The sequence below is a fragment of the Numenius arquata genome, chromosome 10 (assembly GCF_964106895.1).
Source record: "Numenius arquata chromosome 10, bNumArq3.hap1.1, whole genome shotgun sequence".
NCBI classification, from domain to species: domain Eukaryota; kingdom Metazoa; phylum Chordata; class Aves; order Charadriiformes; family Scolopacidae; genus Numenius; species Numenius arquata.
The window spans coordinates 29600790-29620401 of NC_133585.1; the positions used below are offsets into that span (position 1 = coordinate 29600790).

A 19612-nucleotide genomic window follows, 5' to 3' on the forward strand; every position below is an offset into this window, starting at 1 on the left:
TCCAGCTGTCGTTGTGTTTTTCCAGTTCAGCTTCCATACATGCAGCTGTTCTGCTGCCGACCATTTCAACCGTCTGTGCCGTAGCGTTATTTCCTAATAACGCCTTTCCCAGGCCCAGGATAGAAACCATAGAGACCTCTGAACAAGTCATCTGAGCTTTCCCCTCTCCGAGGGGGGGAAAAACCCCACCCTAAGACAAAACAAAACAAAAAAGAGGATAGGATAAAGCTTTTTCTCCTCTCATAGTGCACGTGGATGAACTGAGAGCATGGCGAACTGGAAATTGTTATGTTTCCTAGCAGGCCATAACACACTGATGTTGACAATATTTTGGAATAACTCGTTCTTTATTTGCTACCGTTGTAAACATCTCTTTCCATTACACAGACATCACAGTTGACATTATTGCTTTTATATTATGGTAAAGAAATTTCTATTAGTATGCAGCTACCTAAGCACAGTGTGGTAAGAAGAAACTGCCCCCAAGCTGTCGTGGGCCGTTTTTGTTCTTCCCTAGAGAAAGACAATATATAGACTGGCACACGAAACACGGGTCCAAAGATCGATCACCACTGCACTACAGCAACACAAAACAAGTATGACAGAAAGAAACACCAGGTTACGTCTTTACTACGCATTCACTAGCAGTATTTTCAAGAATACTGACTGCTGAACTCCCACCTACCTAAATACAAACATTTTTCATCACGGTAATTCTTAAAACAAGGCTAAGCAATATTTTTTCTGTAAAATGTTTATTTAAATGAGGATAGAAAATCTGGAAAATGAATGCTTGGGGCTTTGTGTGTGTATATTTTAATTTTTTTGTTTGCATTTTTTTTGTTTTGCTTTTCAAAGAGTGAAAATCCCAAACTGTTTATCTGAGGTGCTTAAATTGGCCCCTTTTCCTATTGTCCTTTAGGAGAAAATGCCCTGTTCTTTACACTGCTGTATCTGATGACAGAAGCACAACCAGTTTAAAATCATCCTTCCTAAGTAGCACTGTCTTCAAATCGCTTTTCAATCAAGTTGGTTACTTATGAAGCAACGTGTTTACTTACTGAAACACCAGCATTTTACTTTTGCTTGTGGTAAACTTCTGTTTATCTTTAGATGAATTTGTTCATGTAGTGGTACCAAGTTTCAAGCATATAAACAACAAAAGTGGAGGTAGTTTGTTAAACAGTTGCTACATGAACAACAACAACAACAACAATTTAGAGAACCACCTTGTTGTCTTCAGATTTTTTTCTAAAATTACTATTGCATATAAGCTTTCACTCAGTGAACGCTTTAAAGAGGCACCAAGTTAGAAAACTAACAGTACCTGCAAATTCCAATAAGATAATACATACTTTAAACATGACAGTTAATAAATAACAAGAGAATTTACCAAGGTTTTAAGACTCTCGGAATACACCACGAGCAACAAATTCTGATGGTAAACAAATTGATCGTATCAACTTGCAGAAAGGTGCCCTACCTCCATTTTGACTCTTCCATAGCCTTAGGACTGTCACCCTACAACAGAGTTCGTATGAAATACCGCTGACTAGTAAAACACTGTTCTTCCCTTCCCTAAACACAAGTTTACCTTTTCCCATCTATTTTCTAGCTACCACCATAATACAATTACCCTACGGCTGGTGCAAAACAGGGACACCCAGTACTAGTCTACATTTAGTGAGTGACTCCTAGACAGAAGGACCGGGCTACTTGATCATACAAAACTACATGCAAATTCTAACTGTTCACTAGGAGGGGGTATTGGAGCCTAATGTAAACATCCACCTTAATTACTACATGCAAACGAATGCGTTCCCATATATCTCACTCATCTGATGAACGCTGGGTTTACTTTTTTCCTTACATACTGCCAGTTTGCTCCCAACTCACACACCTTGATTATTTTTTTTATTTTTTTTAAAAGCTAATGAAGCTGCATCTTCATCAGGCTCAATCTACATTCTACACTAAAATGTCTTCGGTGTGTGATAGGAAACCTGAAACTTGATGGTTGGGCTTGAAAAGTCTCAGCAATAGTCAAATGTCAGTCTCCTCAGGAACAAGGAGCCGAGTAAAGTTTCAAGGCTGTAGACTCTAGCACAGGGGAGTGTTCTAGAGAGGTGGCTCAAGCAATTTTGTTACTTGCTAGCAAGCAGTAGATGAAAATAAAGAATGGGATCTCCTCCTTTCCTGCTGCTGCTAAACATATTGGGGTCACTTCTGAAATTCAAAAAAAACCAGGCTCCTGTTGCTTGCAAAGGAGATCTACAAACAATAGCAAAAATTATTGATGAAGGAAGATGAAAATGACAGAAGCTGGGGCTAGAAAGTAACAGACAACTAACCTCTCAGCCACTCGGAAAGAGTATGCTTTCCACTTCCTTCCTCAGATTTTAGGAATATCCAGTATCTACAAGGCTCAGAGAAATGGAACCCTGCTGCAGGACCTGCATCTGAGAACACTGTCTACAGGATTTCAGCTTTCTCATTGGTGAGAATTACAGGACCTGGGAGTAGCAAAAGAACTAGGCTTCCTCTGGTCAGTTTTGTATCTAATTTCGTCAGTTCAGCTGTTCAGCTCACAAGCCACAGCATAACCGTAAGTACTCCCTAAAACATCTTCACATTCCTTTCTTTTTAGGAGATTAGCATCAACCCAACACAGATGAGACAAATCCTTCTCCACCCTGCACAGGTTAAACTTAAGAAATGTTTAAATCTCATCTATACCTAAGGTATCGTCAAGAGAAAACAGAAGTCCACTACCTTCTACATATATGCTGTCTACCCTCATCAGGAGCTTTCTCACAAATAACAGATCACCAACATTTAAGGGATCAAGAGGAACTGAATGGATACAGTGCAAGAATTCACTAATTACACAATACAAACTCACAGAATTACCGAGGTGGGAAGGCACCTCTGGAGATCAACTAGTCCAACCCCCTGCCAAAGGCAGGGTCACCTAAAGCAGGCTGCTTAGGACCATGTTCAGTTGGGTTTTGATTATCTCCAAGGAGATGTAGTATTACATATTGTAATAATACATTTAATAGTTATGTAGTGTAACCTCACTCATTACAAAAAGGGGGTTACGTTTTGTGTTTTTTTTCTTCTCATGGTCAGTATTTCTACTCTCTGGGAAGTTGCTCCCACACTCTCATAGTTAACAGTTAAAAAAGAGCAACAATCCCCCTCCTTCCCTGTACCAACAGGGAAACCTAAATGGTATCCTGAGGTGCTTGACACTCAGGGACATCAGGTCCAGAAGTTAACTAATTTACCTGAGATGACTTTTAAGAAAAAAAAAAAAAAAAGGAAAGAGGCATGAAAGCTTCTATTAGTGTACAAATTTTGTGCCACTGTGTGCTATTTAGGTATATACTGAAAGAATCTTTCCCAGATAACTCAAGCTTCTAAGGCTATGATCTGGTTACAGAATCAAAATAAAACACTGATTGAATAAAGCAGAAGGCACTTATTTAATAGTAGGTTTTAGAAAAAGAAGTGATGGTCATACCAAATCCGTTTAAAGTTGCTTTAAGCAATAATTAGTCACAATATAGATATGAAGTCCTATTGACTAGATTGTCTGAGGATGCCAAGATTAAGGAACGTGTCACAGTTGCATCCCTTCCGTGGAAAATACATCTTTGTTAGAGACTTGTACTCAGGTGTGAATTTATTTTCACAAAATAGGGACTGCAGCTGCAAAGACGGTTTTTAATGAGTGAACTTTACTTTTAAAGGGCTAAACTAACTCTCTTGTACTTCCCACTGAGAATACCCCATTAGCTGCTAAAAGAAAGGGCTGATAACAAAGTCAAGCAGCCTGCGCAGCTGAGGTCAGATTAGAAATAAATGAAGATTTTTACAGTAGGAAATTTTTTAGAAGGAGTAGCTTTAGTCTAAGGATCTGATCCTCATACTGATGATTTCTGGTTCTTTTTGTTTGTTAGCAAACTGAGCTTTTTCCAAGCATAGAAATTTGCTGGTACAAATCCGTAGATAAAAAAACTTCCTTAGCCAGAAGTAGTTTCTAGTAAGTACGTTAGTGTGTTGATGGATTAAGCCTCTTCTCCAAAATCATAAGCAACTAATACATCCCTTTCATGGACCTCTTCATCACAGAGAAATTCAACATTGACTGAACAATCAACTACACGTACAGAACAAGAACACAAAAAGTTTAAAACCAGAATAATTTCAACTAAAAAGTTTTTTAAAAGACAATTAACAGTTAAACCTATTCATGGAAAACACGATGCAGCATAAATACCTGCTTCGTGTTCCTGCACCAAGAGGTATAAAAGAAATTGTGAAAGCAAGCGATCCAGAGGCTCTTGAGATTTGTGGGCTGTTTTTTGTGTTGGTTTGTTGGTTGGTTTTTGTTTGTTTGTTTTGTTGGTTTGTTTTTTTCTTAAAAGCTGTCCTTTGGAGAATAGCATATAAAGACCTGTAAACAGAGGTTGATTGTCCAAGCTTTCTTAACTGAATTTTGATTATTTTTTTTTAAATGTAAAAAAAAAAAAAAAGTTCTATCGTTAAACAGTTTTTGGTGAAACATGCAAAACTTCCATCCAAATGCATGATTCCATTTTTGATGCAGAACCTCGTAGACTGCAGAGGAGTTAAGGGTTCTTTGTATTTTGTAAGGTTAGTATCACATCACAATGCAGCAAAAGTCCCTTAATTTTTTCATGGAATTTCTCTCTGTACTGGTTGAAGTGCATAATGCTTTCTGGTTCTTCTTCAAACCAGAACTTGTCAAACTCATAAACCAAATAACCTGTGAAGAAAATAAAATATTGATCTGCAAAAATGACCTCCACAATAATCTGCCTTGATCTAGCTAGAAATAGAACGATCCTTTAGACTGTATTCAATCTCTTAAAATAGGGAGTGTCCCATCCTGGTCAATAGCAAGCTTTTGGACACTGTAATAACAAATAAAAAAATAAATCTACTGAGTTTTCAGACTGCAGTCTCTAATATATAGAAAGCCACCCAAATTTATCCCTTAAACGTACATTTCTGCAGCACAACGTTTAAGCATGAGGTGCATTTCCAATACTTGATCCAGAAGATAAACAGCTTGCTCTGGCTAATGAGAAAAGGGTGGAAACTTACTTCAAAACCACCTAAATTCTATGTTGTAGGCTTCCCGCCAGTGGTCTGTACTAAAGAAGCTACAGATACTTACAGTAAAACTGATGGAAGTGCTCCATCTGCGGTGATCCAGAGACCATGTTGTACAGATGAGACTTTAAAGCACCATTCTTAAGCAAGCTGTATGCCATTTCTGTCAGATTGATTCCAACTATTGCGTAAGAATATCTGCAACACCAATCACAGGTCACGTTTTACCTCGTGGATCGAGGGACTTAGAAGCTTCCCTGAAACAGTCGGCATTAGGATAACTGTAAGAGTAAATTTTTGCTATTGTACTCGTTGACAAGCTGACTCCGGCCTACAGACAGCTCTTTCCATTCCTTGGTGTATCCAACAATGTAAAAGTTATTTAAAAACACTAGTTTCTTGTACAATAGTATGGCAAATGCCTCCATTAGGCAATAATGAGATGGTAAGGCTAATCAACATTGACCTCAATTTGCTCATTTGATGTCATTAAATCTGCTGGAATATTAAAAAATCAGACATCAAAAAATATTGTTAGAGTATAAATAGAATGGTCGCTTAAACCTGTTCTTTGAGCTGAAAAAAAACGTTTTGCTGTAGCACGGTAGAGAAAACAGTTCTTTAAGAATTTCTATCGTGGTGCTAAAACAAGTGTTTCTGGGGGGAGGGCGGGGAAAAGAAAGGCATTCATTTGTGTCAATAATATGGGTATTTAATTGATCTAAATGTCCTATTCATGACCTAGTTGCACAAGGTAGTATTATTTACAACTGAAGCCATGAAAGCCTCCCGTTCTTGGTAGGTGATTGAGTTATCTGGGGATTAGATGGATCAGATGGTACACACAGGTTTAACGGCTTTCCTCTGTATCTGACTGCTTTTATAATATATTTCCCTGTAAAATGAGCTAAGACTTATAATATGCAAAGTTTTCAAAAATGAAGTTAAAGCTGAACAACAAAACATCTATTTGTATACGCTTACTACAGAGCATAAACCTAGTGAAAAAAAAAAAAGGGACCTTAAAAGATAACCTATACCACCCCAACACAGGATCAGTAAGAAGGTGAAAAATAAGTTTTCACTTCTAAATCTAATCTAAGCCTATTACAAATAAAGCTAATGATGATGCTCAAGGTGTTCACTGTGTTAACCAAAGCCAATATTTTGCATTATTTTTGTTCCAACAAGTCTATTCTGAAAAGAAAAAACAGCTGCATATAGTTCCCAGCCTGAAATTGATTTCTGTGTTCGGTTTCTCACGCCTTTCTACTTTGGCCCTTTTTTCACCTTTTTGATGGGAAAAACCCCACAAATATTTCCCTCTTTATTTTCACGACACGTACTTGGCAGTCTTCACATAAGCTCTTACACAGAACAAGCCAGAAAATGTCATATAGTGACTTACCCCAGCTTTGGGTGATTTGAACGAGAAAGGATCTGACGAGCTTCGTTGGTGTAATGCTTACTAAAATACCTGTCAGTGTAAAACAGGATCTTCCATTATTTTTTTTGTAAGTTCATACAAAAAAATTTATGTATTCAACATCAAAATGTGTATCTTTAAACTAAAGCTGAATACTACTCTGTACTGAAAAATGCCACAAAATGAAGACCAAGGAAAAGGTAGCAACTTAAATTATATTCAGCATGAACTAATACAGTAAAAAAAAATTAAATAGTTGTGAGCTGAACATCAAATATAAAGTTCCACCAAGTCCACAATTAGCTTAGTAAAGTTACACAAACCTGTTTATTTTTCATTACAGTAATTAATTCAGGAATTTTAAAAGCTTCTGACAAGTTACTTTTTAAGTTATAACCTATCAAATCTATGACAACAAAAAAAATAAGGTGTCTTGGGCAACTTTCTGTTCCTCCCCTCTCTTGCTGGCCTCTACCCAACCACACATTTAGAGAGAAGCAGCTGCTAGAAATGTTGACTTATTTGGAAAATACTGATTTTTCACTGTATAGAAGTCATCATTTCTGTTTGCTTCTATTCAGTCTTTATTAGAAGTAGCACTAGCTAGAGAAAATATATAGATATTGAAAATTAGTTCAGAAAAGTTTTTAGGACCCGCCTAGAAACTCCTTCTTGCAGGTAAGCTGCCTTGATGGAACTCATCTATTGACTGACTTGCTTAGCGCAAGTATTAGAGATCACTCAGCCACATGCTCTATTGAAAATTAAAACAAAAATTAAATACTGCTTTTCACTTACACCAGATTCACTAATCCCAGCAGGCCCATTCCTCTGAAGTCCGTTTTGGGATCATCACCTTGGAAGCCGATGTCACACCACTGCTTAGTGATTCTGGCCTTCAGATTCTCATGAGGCATCAGCAAATTCCAAAGCTGCACAAATATGCGTCCATGTTATGCACAGCTGCTAGAGTATTCCAAGTCACTTAATTCAGAGCACTTGCTGCTCCATGTTAGAAACCATTCACTAAGGAACAGGATACAATCTGCACGCTGTTCTTTCCATTAGCGGCAATCCAGAGTCACACTACAATGGCTTACTTCAGCAATTAGGAAAATTATTACATGTAACATTAAACATGATAATTTCCCTTCCACGGACAAAGCCACTGTATCAATACTAAAGAAACAAAGACTTGTTTCACTTCAGAAATTAACTTCTGCATCATTTTCTGATAGGACAGTTATAAACTGAAACACAAATTCTCGATAAATGCTTAACGCATCAATGTTGGGACTTGCATAGCAAGCTGAGATAATTATGGAAATGCTAAGAAAATGACATGCTAATATATTTGCACAGTAGAAGCTATTTAAAAAAGCCTCAAGCAGTATTATAGTATTTGCTTGCTATTATTTACTGTTACCTAAAATACATCACTGATGGTTTTTTCTCTTCCAGCATTAAACTACCCTCTTTGACATTGACTGAGATGCAGTAATAAGAAAACACTAGTGTCTTTTTTATTTAGTAATTATTGGTTTACAAAGTTAGACGTGCATAAAGTTAAATACCTTTTTATTTTTTTATCAAGATCCTTCAGTGACCCGTTACAAAATTATTTTGCTACTAATATGTTGTTGTTATGTCTGATTTCACATGAAGTAATCCTAGTGCAATTAATTCTAGTTTACTAATTTGTTTTGCTTTGATGTTGTGTTTTAATGTGTAACTTCTATAATGACTTAGCAGTTCACCAGTAGAAAAGGCCAGCTGCTAAGAATACTACCAATAAATGAAGTTTGTTCAAGCTGTTGCGCTTGGAGGGGAAAAAACACAAACAAATGGCTTTTGTATTGAAAAGATTATTTTCACCTCAATTAACTGTTCCTCGTGTTCTTCGTTATCCGAATCATATGGGACCTTCCTCAGACTTTCCACGTTCAGATAAAGTTTTTTATAACCTGATATCTGCAGTAAGGATATATGCAGATTTGTCTTAAACCTGAAATAATAACAAAACATCATACACAGAAGCTATAAAGAGTCGTAGTTAGCCGTAAATTCTTGCTTGAATTACCAGATAAGACCTTTCTTATATTAAGGTAAGGAAAACACTAGGAAGTGCTTATGTTTAACTTTCAAACTACAGCATATCAGTTAAGTATACTGTTATATGGATCTTATTTCTACTTTAAAAAAAAACCAAAAAAACTCTACCTCATTCTAGTTCTGCACAGTCAGGCCTTATTCACTTAAATTATGGAAATAAAAAATAACTTAGCTAAAATCTGTGATGACCCAAGAAAACTCCATATATCATCCTGGACCCTGTACCTTCACCTATCCCCAAACTTTTTCTAAGTCTTAAAGTGAAACTTTGTCAGAAATACTTACAGCTTCAAAGAAGCATTTCATTAAAAGTTTTGACTGTTCACCATCTTTTCTCTGAATCGCTTATAATTACTTATGCAGATGAATGCAAACATTAATCAGGCATCACTATACCCTCTCAAATATATCTAAGCAATTACATAGTTCATGTAATTGACATATGCGATAATCATATTATTTAGAAATAAGGAGTAAGAGAAGGGACCTGCAAGACAGAGATGCAGTTATCCCAAATCTGTGTCAATTAAAACTTTGCAATTTATTTTCTGAACTGAAGAGGACGTAACCATACTTTATTTTATAATTTCATTCTAAAGATCCGTGCTGAATGGCCTGAATATTGTATCAGATTAAGAAACCACAAGAATGTGCCAAGAAGTCAAAATCATCTGCCATGAAGAACTTATGCTTGGCTTCTAAACATACCCTGTATCCTTCTGTGCAATTTTCTTTTCTTTCATTACATCTCTGACACACTTCTCGACTTCACCTTCCTCAACATGTACAGCGTTTCTTAAAACCTAGGAAGTTAACACAGGAAAAGACCTCATGAGGAATGCAGAAATCTATTATCTACTTTATTGTTATTTCTCAGCTTCTGTATACCTGCCTTGTATGCATTCTTTACTACACAAGAGCAGTCAATTTGTTGCAAAAGTTTAAAATAATGGGCTCAGATTGCATATAAAAGATTTGCAATAATTACATAAAAGCTTAACTTGTAACTTTGTCAGACTGTAAACAATCTTTACACAGGAGTGCCACAAAGAATAAATAAAAAGCTCAAGAGTTGCTTAGTCTAGGTTCTCGTTTGCTTTCAAATGCTGAATTGAAACATGTTCTTCCTAATCCATTTGAAACAAACGCAGCTATGGGGTAGCAAAAGTGATAGAACTTCAATAGGGAAATGATGCTTCAGAATTAGGAGACAGTGAACTAACAAAGTTGAGGTTTCAGTGCTGGGGTGAAACAAAAGAACTTAAGGTAAGATACTGCTATTCTGCAGTCTTCTAAAGGGCAAATATTAATAATGATAATTATACGCTGCCTAGCTAAAAACACTTCACAACAATTTGTCTTCTCAACTTTTTATGGTCACAATGCATTCTTTAATACAACTTATGCTAATACCAAAGCAGCTTCATTTCAGTAAAGCAGAAGGTTAACTCTTTTAAAATGGAACATTAGTAGATTTGATATACTCGTTTAATTGGGAGATGCTAAAAGACCCACCCATACTGTGCTCTACTGCAACAAAGATGCTCGTGGCAGTTACTAATTCTCTCTCAACATCATGTTACAGTGATCAGCTAGACAAAGGGAGAATGCAGTCCCCGCACTGCTAATGGAAAAGTTTTGTTCAAAATACACAAATTTGAGGGTTTAAAGTGTTAGCTTATGTGTAACTGCTACAGAACAATTGGAATGAGCTTGTCAGTTAAATGTCTACCTGCAAACTTGCACTACAATTTTTTCCAACAATTCAAGACATTACTGTATAAACTGCATTTAATTGCTTTATCCGTATCATTTCTCTATATCATACCTCTGGTTTCTACAAAAACAGCAAAGGAGATAGTTGTGACAGGGAAAACTGACCCTCTCGAAGAACAGAAGCTCTGTATAACAGCTAGTCTGACTTGCTGGTAAAGAGCAGGTAATCTTTCAGAGATTAACACAAACACTTGAAGGGATGTGGGGTTATTTTTGAGAAACCTTGACTAACCCCAGCATACAGAACCCAAAATGGTGTTCTCTCCTCTTTGCCTTTTACTCCTCTGCTTTCCTCCGCCCTCAAAAAGTAAATGCATGTGTTCTTTTCCGGGATCTGTCTCTGAAATAAGGTTTTATTACGGTTTAATCTCTAATATCTTTTACCTTATTCTTTGATGATGCCAGTGAATGTTCTGCAATACAAAAAAAAAGTAAATGTCACAGTTAAATTTAATTGTTTTAAATAACTGACAACAGGTGTTCTTGTGGCATGTAAGTATTATAAAATTTTGCAACCCTTTTATTCAAGTAATTAATCAAGTTACTCAGTCTTAAAATCAACAGGTATCAGGCAAGTGAAAGTCTTAATTTACATAGATTTTTTTTTTTATAATCCCCGAGTACAATGCTGAAAATAGACTTGGATTTTTTAAAACATTAATCAAATTACATGTACAAAAGCAAAGATAAATTTGAAAAGGCGTCAAGACAAAAATATGTCTCGATATTTTTTCCATTCTTAGAAATGTTTTTGTGTTTGTTACTGAAGCATAAGGAAGTTAAATCACTTCCTCAAGCTATTGTTAAAATGGCAAAAACTAGTAGTTTCTTAAATTACTATTTTTGATGAAAATTCTGCACCCAGCAGAACTGTGCATTTAATTACTCTTCCTCCCTCACCACCACCCCCCCTAAAATCCATTCATGTCTGTTCTGTGTGGCTTTTTTAATAACAGGAAGGTAAGAACATCCACAAAGTGATGGGAAGGCTCTGAGGGAAAATACCAGATTTCTGATTCACTTTTTGAAGCTAACTGGCAGCAGGCAAGGAAACTAGGTGTGACATTCTGATTCTGTTCTCATAGAGCAGCCAGGAAGAACGGAACGGTGAAAACATGATCCAGAGGATGCATACTGCACTTGGGACAGGTTCTGGTTTCCAACAATTGCTTTTCACGATGCTTCTAAAGATCTAAACTGCTCCTTGGGAAGACCTTATAGCAGCCTTCCAGTAAATTAAAGGGGGCCTAGAGGAAAGATGGGGAGGGACTCTTGATCAGGGAGTGTAGCGATAGGATGAGGGGTAACCATTTTAAACTGAAAGAGGCAGATTTAGATTAGATATTAGGAAGAAATTCTTTACCGTGAAGGTGGTGAGGCACTGGAACAGGTTGCCCAGGGAAGTTGTGGCTGCCCCATCCCTCGAAGTGTTCAAGGCCAGGTTGGATGGGGTTTTGAGAACCTGGTCTAGTGGGAGGTGTCCCTCCCCATGGCAGGGGGGTTGGAACTAGATGGCGGTATTTAAAGGACATGTAGATGTGACACTTCGGGACATGGTTTAGTGGCGGACTTGGCAGTGTTAAGTTTATGGTTGGACTCAATGATCTTAGAGGTCTTTTCCACCCTAAATGATTCTGTGATTGATTCCACCTTCAAGGTCCCTTCCAACCGAACCACTCTATGACTCTGCGATTACCTATGCTCAGTGTCCGCTGCGCCCCTGCCTTCAAGCCATCAAAGACACGCTGCAATTCGCATTTCTGAGTCAGCAGCCGCAAGATCCACTTCAGCCAAAACCGAAGGTACTTGCTGTACAGGAACCCCCAGAAGTACACCAACATCTTCTGCGGGAGGAAAGCCCGGCGTTAGCAGCAGGGTCACGGCGGCGCCAGTCCCGTTCCCCGTCCCCCCTCAGCCCCGTCCCCTTCCCCTCAGCTCCGGTTCCACCGCCCGAAAACACCCTTCCCTCCCCTCCGGGGGGCAGCACCGCCCGCCACAGGCCGGTTCCCCCTCAGCCGCGCGCCGCCCTCACGAACCGGTAACGGTCGGCGCTCCCCGCCCCCCCACCGCGTGAGGCCGAGCGGCCGTTGGGCGGCAGCCCTTACGCGACCCTCCCACGCGGGCACCTGCCCCGGCAGCGCTCAGCGCGGCCGCCCGGCGCCCACCGTGGCGGCCAGCTAGCGGCGCCCCGCCGCCCCCCGCATCCTCACGCCGGAAGACGCCTTCCCCCGACCGGGAAGTGACGGCCGGGCGGAAGTGCCGGTTGGGAGGCGCCTTCTCCGGCCCGGCGGCCGTTAACGCCTGTGCCCAGCGCTCCTCAGAGGGCCGGAGCGGCCCGCGGCGCCCGGCTCCGCTCCCTCATGCGCCCGGCCGCCGCCTGCCTGAAGCAGTAGTGAACCCGGGCACCGGTGCCCGTGCCGTGTGCCAGCGGGCGGCCTGGCTCGGGTAAAGCACCTTCTGCCCTGGGAGCCCAGAGGCCTTGGCTGCTAGCCCGGTGTGGGAGGCGCAGGCTGAGGTGTGGCAGGCGCGTCGCCCTAGGTGGTGGCATGGAGGCCCTTGGTCGACATTTTAGTCCATCAGACGAGCGGTAGCGGTTTTAAATGGAAAGAAGGTAGATTTAGGTTAGATGTTAGGAAGAAAATCTTTACTGTGAGGGTGGTGAGGCACTGGAACAGGTTGCCCAGAGAAGTCGTGGATGGATGCCCCATCCCTGGAGGTGTCCAAGGCCAGGCTGGATGGGGCTTTGCGCAACCTGGTCTAGTGGGAGGTGTCCCTGCCCATGGCAGGGGGGTTGGAACTCAATGATCTTTAAGGTGCCTTCCAACCCAAACCATTCTGTGAATCTGTGATCAGTCCTGGCCTGCCAGCTGGGACATGCCACTCTCACTTCAGGGCTGACCCTGGTATTAACCAGGGAGTGGACACAGGCAGCCCAGCTCACACCTGGGCCAAAAATCGTCATCCCGTCTTGCTAGTGAATGCCTTCACTTTGTGCGTGATGCCTTACAAAACGCAGTCGGGGATTGCTTGTGCTTGTTTTAAGTGTTTACAAAACTGCTTGAGGACTTGTTGCTTGCCTCCGCTATAGCTGAGGGCAGTGCTAATCAGAATGTTATGAATTTACTTAAGCTAAATGCTTTTAAGGAGGAGTGCTTTGCCATGGATGCTGCTTTGCCATGGATGCTGCTTTGCCATGGATGCTGCTTTGCCATGGATGCTGCTTTGCCATTGCGGAACAGAGGTTCAGCCTAAGTGTTTCATTTAGTTCTGGTCAGTACTTCCATTGTATTATAATTAATGATTGTTTCAGTAAACATGAGTTGAACAGTTCCTTTGAGGACAACAGAAAGAATTCCTATTCCTCTAAATTATATGCAAAATTTAGAGGGTTGAAAGGGAGCTGACAGACTTGCTTGACCACATTCTGGTACATTTTTTAATATGAGGAAATTGAAGTACCTTTTACACAGAATCAAAAGCCACGCAGCAGGTCTGGTGGCCTGTGTCTTACAGAGGATTTCAGAGGATGGACCAACACATTTGGCATCCTCCCTTTGGATTTTTACACTCGTAGGAGTGCAGAGTTTCTTGTGGGGGTATCATGTGAACTTCAGTTGTTTGCAGATCTGATTCCTATCTTAAAAACTGGGAGGAGAGATGGTGCGTATTAAGAGGCAGCAGGTGGTCATTTTTTTTCAGTGTATCTTCTTAAGTGAGTAATCTGACTTTCAAAGCATTGGAGTGCTACTGGACAAAAATAAGTTAAAAAATATTTCTCTTTTGTAAAAAGTATTCTTATGTGGTGACAGGATGGCGTGGTGATTCTGTCACATCACCTACATACAATTCCGTCCAAGATAGCCAAAAACCTTAAAGTATCTTGAAAAAACGCCAAAGATCCAGTGCCTAAGAACTGATACAAGAAATTGGAAGAAAGAAATTTGTCTGCGTTGCAGGACCTGGGTAAACTAGAGCTCCTGCTTAGCTTGTATGGGAAACAATTCTGAGCAAATAATCCAGATCAGGAACAAAATACTGCGCTACACCTCCCACCTGATGACTTGGCAGAGCACTGCTGCTGCGGTATTTAAACACAGCTAAGCTGAAAGCTTGTCATCAGGAAAACCCTGGCTTCAGCAGCAGCAGGGTGGTTACAGTTTGATGTTAGGAAGGCGGAGGAGTTGTAACAACATGAAGAAATGGGAGGGTGGGCAGGTCCTTGCTGCCAGTCTTTAATGCCCACGCATGGATTGCTCTGAGATAGTTCATGAGCTACCAGAATTACTTAGAAAGTCCAGCAGGTGCATCCTTAAAGTGTGGGCCTGTGCAAGCAACACTGAGATAAATTTGTAGCTGATGAGACTTTTGTTGCTGTATACCAAAATAAAGCCTTCCTGTTGCTTCAAAAGTTTCACTTTCTGATGTGTCTTTTAATTGATTAAATAGCTTCATATCATAGAATAATTAGGGTTGGAAGGGACCTTTAAAGGTCATCTAGTCCAGGCCCCTCTGCAATAAGTAGGGATACCTTCAACTAGATCAGGTTGCTCAGAGCCCCATCCAACCCGACCTTGAATGTTTCCAGGGATGAGGCATCTACCACCTCTCCAGGCAATGTGTTCCAGTGTTTCACCACCCTCAGTGTAAAAAATTTCTTCCTTCTATCTAGCCTAAATCTTCCCTCTTTTTGTTAAAACCATTATCCCTTGTCCTATTGCAACAGGCAAGGCGTTAGATCTCCCCAGAGCCTTCTTTTCTCCAGGCTGAACAGCCCCAACTCTCCGAGTCTATCTTCACAGGAAAGGTGCTCCAGCCCTCTGATCATCTTTGTGGCCCTCCTCTGGACCCTCTCCAACAGGTCCATGTCTTTCCTATGCTGAGGGCCCCATAGGTGGACGCGCTACTCCAGGTGGGGTCTCACCAGAGCGGAGGGGCAGAATCACCTCCCTTGACCTGCTGGCCACACTTTGATGCAGCCCAAGGTACGGTTGGCTTTCTGGGCTGTGACTGCACATTGTCAGCTCGTGTCCAGCTTTTCATCCACCAGTACCCCCAAGTCCTTCTCCTCAGGGCTGCTCTCAATCCCTTCACCCCCCAGCCTGTCTTGATACTGGAGGTTGCCCCCACTCAGGTGCAGGACCCTGCACTTGGCCTTGTTGAACCTCATGAGATTTGCACAGGCCCACTTCTCGAGACTGTCCAGGTCCCTCTGGATGTCCCCCTTGTTGACAATACATTGCAGAATACTTCTCTGTGTTGTAATTAGACTTTTTGAGGTAAGCTTGAAAATTTTTAAGGTCTTGTTTTAAAGCAATTCTGAAATATGAGAGTGTAAAAGATGAAAGTTTTAACATAGCTTATACTTTTTTTTGCTCATACAATGTTTTCTTTACTTAAGTCTGTATTTTAAAGTAAAATCTGTAGCCAATTACATTTATTTATTTATTCAAAAATATTAAAGCATATGGTTTTGACAGTTTTTTCACAGCTTTTTATAACTTATTATTAAAAAGACAGAGTTTATTTACTGTAAATAAGGCAGGAGAGAAAGGTGATTATACCAAACTTGGTAATTTCAGGTGTATTAATTTCTCTTTAGGTTCCAAACTTGATCATCTTTTTCGGTGTATAACAAGTAAGTGTAAACACTTGACTTAAAGCTTCATTGGTTTCTTTGCAGAACCGCGCGATCCAGCTGCAAGCATGTTTGATTTTACACAAATGTTAGCACTTGAATCATGCAAGGTCCTTCTGTATCATCACGTTCAGTCGATTCATAAATTATATTAGGTCAAAAATATAAAGCTGTAGCTAAAGAAAAAAGTTATAGCTTCATCTTTTTGCTTTCAGTAGTTGTCTTCCAGCATTACCTTCACAGAGACTTTGGTTGAAGGGAAGACAATGACCTACTGTTTACCTTATAAAATTACATTTCTTAGGTGACAGCAGGGCAAATAAAAGGTGACTTTAACCAGCAATATCAGTTGGTAATATCTACGTAATCAGAAAACTTTCCATGGCAGTGACTATCACCCATTGTTACTTGTAGTTATTTGTTCGTGTACCCTTGTGGATGAAGGACGGCTGTAACCCACATGCAAAATAATCCATTACTTGCTTCACCCATGAGCCTGTATTTTGTCAAATATTTATTTTAATCTTTCTTGTCTCTACTCTTGCATACTCACAGATGTGTGAGAACAGTATGGAAAACGTGAGACATCTTAGCAAGAAAAGACAATCGGTTACAAGGCATGAGGACATGCCTAGAAACTCTTTCTTGCAGGTAAGCTGCCTTGATGGAACTGGTCCGTTGACTGACTTGCTTAGTGCAAGTATTGGAGATTACTCAGCCACATGTTCTATTGTCGTGGTTTAGGCAGGACATCTATACAGTATTTTTAAAGATGATCAGTTTGCCAAAAATGCAGAAAGTCTGCTGCTGGGAGGTAGAACTGGTCTGAAACATGTAACCTCCCAAAAAAACCCTGCGCGTCTTATCCAGTTGTACACCGTTCTTGAGCATATGAAATAACATATGGAGAGAGCACTGGGAGGAAGATAACTAGGTGAGCATGAAGCAAGAAAGAGGGCCTATTTGCAAATAGGTCCCAAGGCAGTGGAAGTTCGTGACATTTTCAATGATTAGGTATTTTGATATTTTTTTTGGAGGAACAGTTAATGCACTACCTCATCGTAAGTTAATGCACTAGTCTAAGAAGTCAGCATTAAGTAAATGATCACCACAGCTCAGCACGGCTGAGTAACTGCGTCTGCTTTAGTGTCAGCCTTAATAAATAACATGTAATGCATTCAGTGGCAATCTCCACAGATGTTCCCTGTACAGTGGGTAGGTTTGTTTCTGGAAATATGTGATTATTTTTTTTCTTACTGGCTATGAAAATAAGCTAAAATTAAGGGTGCGATAGCTTTCTGTTGTCTTCAGTAGCCCTCCTGCTTGACCACATCATTTATATGTTCACTCTCGCTTTGTAACAGGTAAAACACCAGCCAGTCAATTAAAAGGCATTTTAGTCATTACATATGACATATTTAGTGTTTATTTGTTCCTCTTGGTTCTAAAGCTCTATTTTACTGCAAATGTGCCAAAATCTACATTGATCCTCCTTTAAAAGTAGTGCCTTGAGCTTTTAGTTTGTTAACTTGGAGAGGGAAATGGTGGTGAGGATGCACCAGGGTAAGAGGATTGAGCCATAATCACGTTGGTTAATATGAACAATTACAGGTACATAGTTAAAGTATAGCTTAAAGAAGATTCATCAGTAAAAATATCAAAGATACAGTCAGGAACAGAAGGAAGAGGGCAGTTCAGAGTGGATGAGTACAGATCAGGAATGGTGAGGGCTAACTCAAGGTTTCATGGTGATTCATGGAGCCATACTCAGATTTTTAGTTCTCCATTTGTATGCTGATGCAGGCTACTAGCAGTCTCCTGCATTATTAATGAATAATAGTATTTATAATTCATAGAATCATAGAATTGTCTAGGTTGGAAGGGACCTTTAAGATCATCTAGTCCAACCATCAACCTAACTCTGATAAAAAAACCATCACTAAACCGTGTCTCTAAGCACTATGTCAACCTGTCTTTTAAATACCTCCAGGGACGGTGCCTCAATCTACTTCCCTGGGCAGCCCATTCCAATGCTTAAAAACCCTTTCAGTGTAAAAATTTTCCCTAATATCCAATCTGAACCTCCCCTGGTGCAGCTTGAGGCCGTTTCCTCTTGTCCTATTGCCTGTGACTTGGGAGAAGAGACTGACCCCCACCTCTCTACACCCTCCTTTCAGGTAGTTGTAGAGAGTGATAAGGTCTCCCCTCAGCCTCCTTTTCTCTAGGCTGAACAGCCCCGGCTCCCTCAGCCTCTCCTCATCTTCTGATCTTATTCTCCAGACCCCTCACCAGCTTCGTTACCCTTCTCTGGACCCACCCCAGCCCCTCAATGTCTTTTTTGTGGTAAGGGGCCCAAAACTGGACACAGCACTCGAGGTGGGGCCTCACCAGTGCCCAGTACAGGGGGACAATCACCTCCCGAGTCCTACTCACCACACTGTTTCTGATACAGGCCAGGATGCTGCTGGCCGCCTTGGCCACCTGGGCACACTGCTGGCTCATGTTCAGCCCACAGTCGACCAACACCTCCGGGTCCTTTTCTGCCAGGCAGCTCCAGTCACTCTGCCCCAAGCCTGTAGCGCTGCAGGGGGTTGGTGGGACCCAAGTGCAGGACCCGGCACTTGGCCTTATTGAACCTCATCCCACTGGCCTCGGCCCATCAATCCAAAGTAATTAGTAAACAGAGAAGCAAACCCATCCATATCATCATTGAAACACGAGAAGGTTACGCTATCTCTGCAAGTACAGCCATGTACCATTTGGGGAGTCCAGGATTAACTTTCAAAAAGGGACATAGTTACGCTGTTGGCAGTATGAAGAGTGGCACGTGAAGGCAGCAGTCACATTAGCACTCCAGCACGCGTGTGTCTGGAAACCAGTGTTTGGTTTGCTCGACACGATGCTATTCCAAATGATTTAGGGTTTTTGTATAAGTCAAGATGCAATTGTTAAATAAACAAATAGAGAAAAGGAGGGAATAGATATTGTATCAATATCAAACATAATTTTATAAATACTATAGCCTTTGGTAAATAAGGTAATGAGTTATATATGCTAGTAATAAATCAAGGAACTAGGTAACAGATAGCAGTCAGCTTACTGCTTTTTTAGCAGCTGACCGAGTCGTGTACGATTTCAGAAGTTAGATCTTTGTGAAACAGGACAGGAAACCATATTTTCTTTATCGCAGGTGTGGAATGGGGGGGAAGGGAGGTTAGATTTGTGAGCAGGTAATCAACACGTCAAAGTGAAAGCCACCCAATCAGGTATGAAAAAGAGGGCCTTTTTTGGTCATGAAACATAGGTGGTTCTGCTAAAACTATGTCCCCGTAACAGATTCTTTTACCTGACTTTGCCGGACGCATGCGTTAATTGTAGGCTACGGCTTGGCTGCCAGATACAATCTATTAAGCAATATGCAAATAAACGCATCGTTAGCTCTGCCTCGCGGGGAAGTGGGGTGCCCGGGGGGAGGCCATGTCCCCGGCCCGGGGACGTACCCTCTCCCGGCCCCCGGA

At 40.7% G+C, this 19612-nt stretch overlaps 1 protein-coding gene across 2 annotated transcripts; it reads right to left on the reverse strand.

The window, feature by feature from the left end:
• Positions 1-332: 332 nt before the first annotated feature.
• ELMOD2 (ELMO domain containing 2) lies at positions 333-12689 on the reverse strand. Of its 2 annotated transcripts, none has more exons than XM_074154817.1 (9): positions 12625-12689; positions 12156-12303; positions 10844-10872; positions 9392-9486; positions 8447-8576; positions 7370-7503; positions 6554-6622; positions 5210-5343; positions 333-4795 (listed from the first exon to the last, which is right to left on the reverse strand). In XM_074154817.1, exons 2-9 carry the CDS (start codon positions 12298-12300, stop codon positions 4638-4640), a joined length of 894 nt encoding a protein of 297 aa, XP_074010918.1. In that variant the 5' UTR covers positions 12301-12303; positions 12625-12689; the 3' UTR covers positions 333-4637. The 2 variants fall into 2 exon arrangements, with proteins under 2 accessions (XP_074010918.1, XP_074010917.1); XM_074154816.1 differs by having other exon boundaries at positions 12586-12679.
• Positions 12690-19612: the final 6923 nt, after the last annotated feature.

What these genes read in the sequence shown, in the direction of transcription:
- ELMOD2 (XM_074154817.1), bottom strand. Translation starts at nt 12,300, where the DNA reads ATGTTGGTGTACTTCTGGGGGTTCCTGTACAGCAAGTACCTTCGGTTT. An exon ending in CTGGGATTAGTGAATCTGGT is followed by an intron (nt 6,623 to 7,369) that starts GTAAGTGAAAAG and finishes TTACACTGACAG; the next exon opens with GTATTTTAGTAAGCATTACA. An exon ending in TCAAATCACCCAAAGCTGGG is followed by an intron (nt 5,344 to 6,553) that starts GTAAGTCACTAT and finishes TTGGTGTTGCAG; the next exon opens with ATATTCTTACGCAATAGTTG.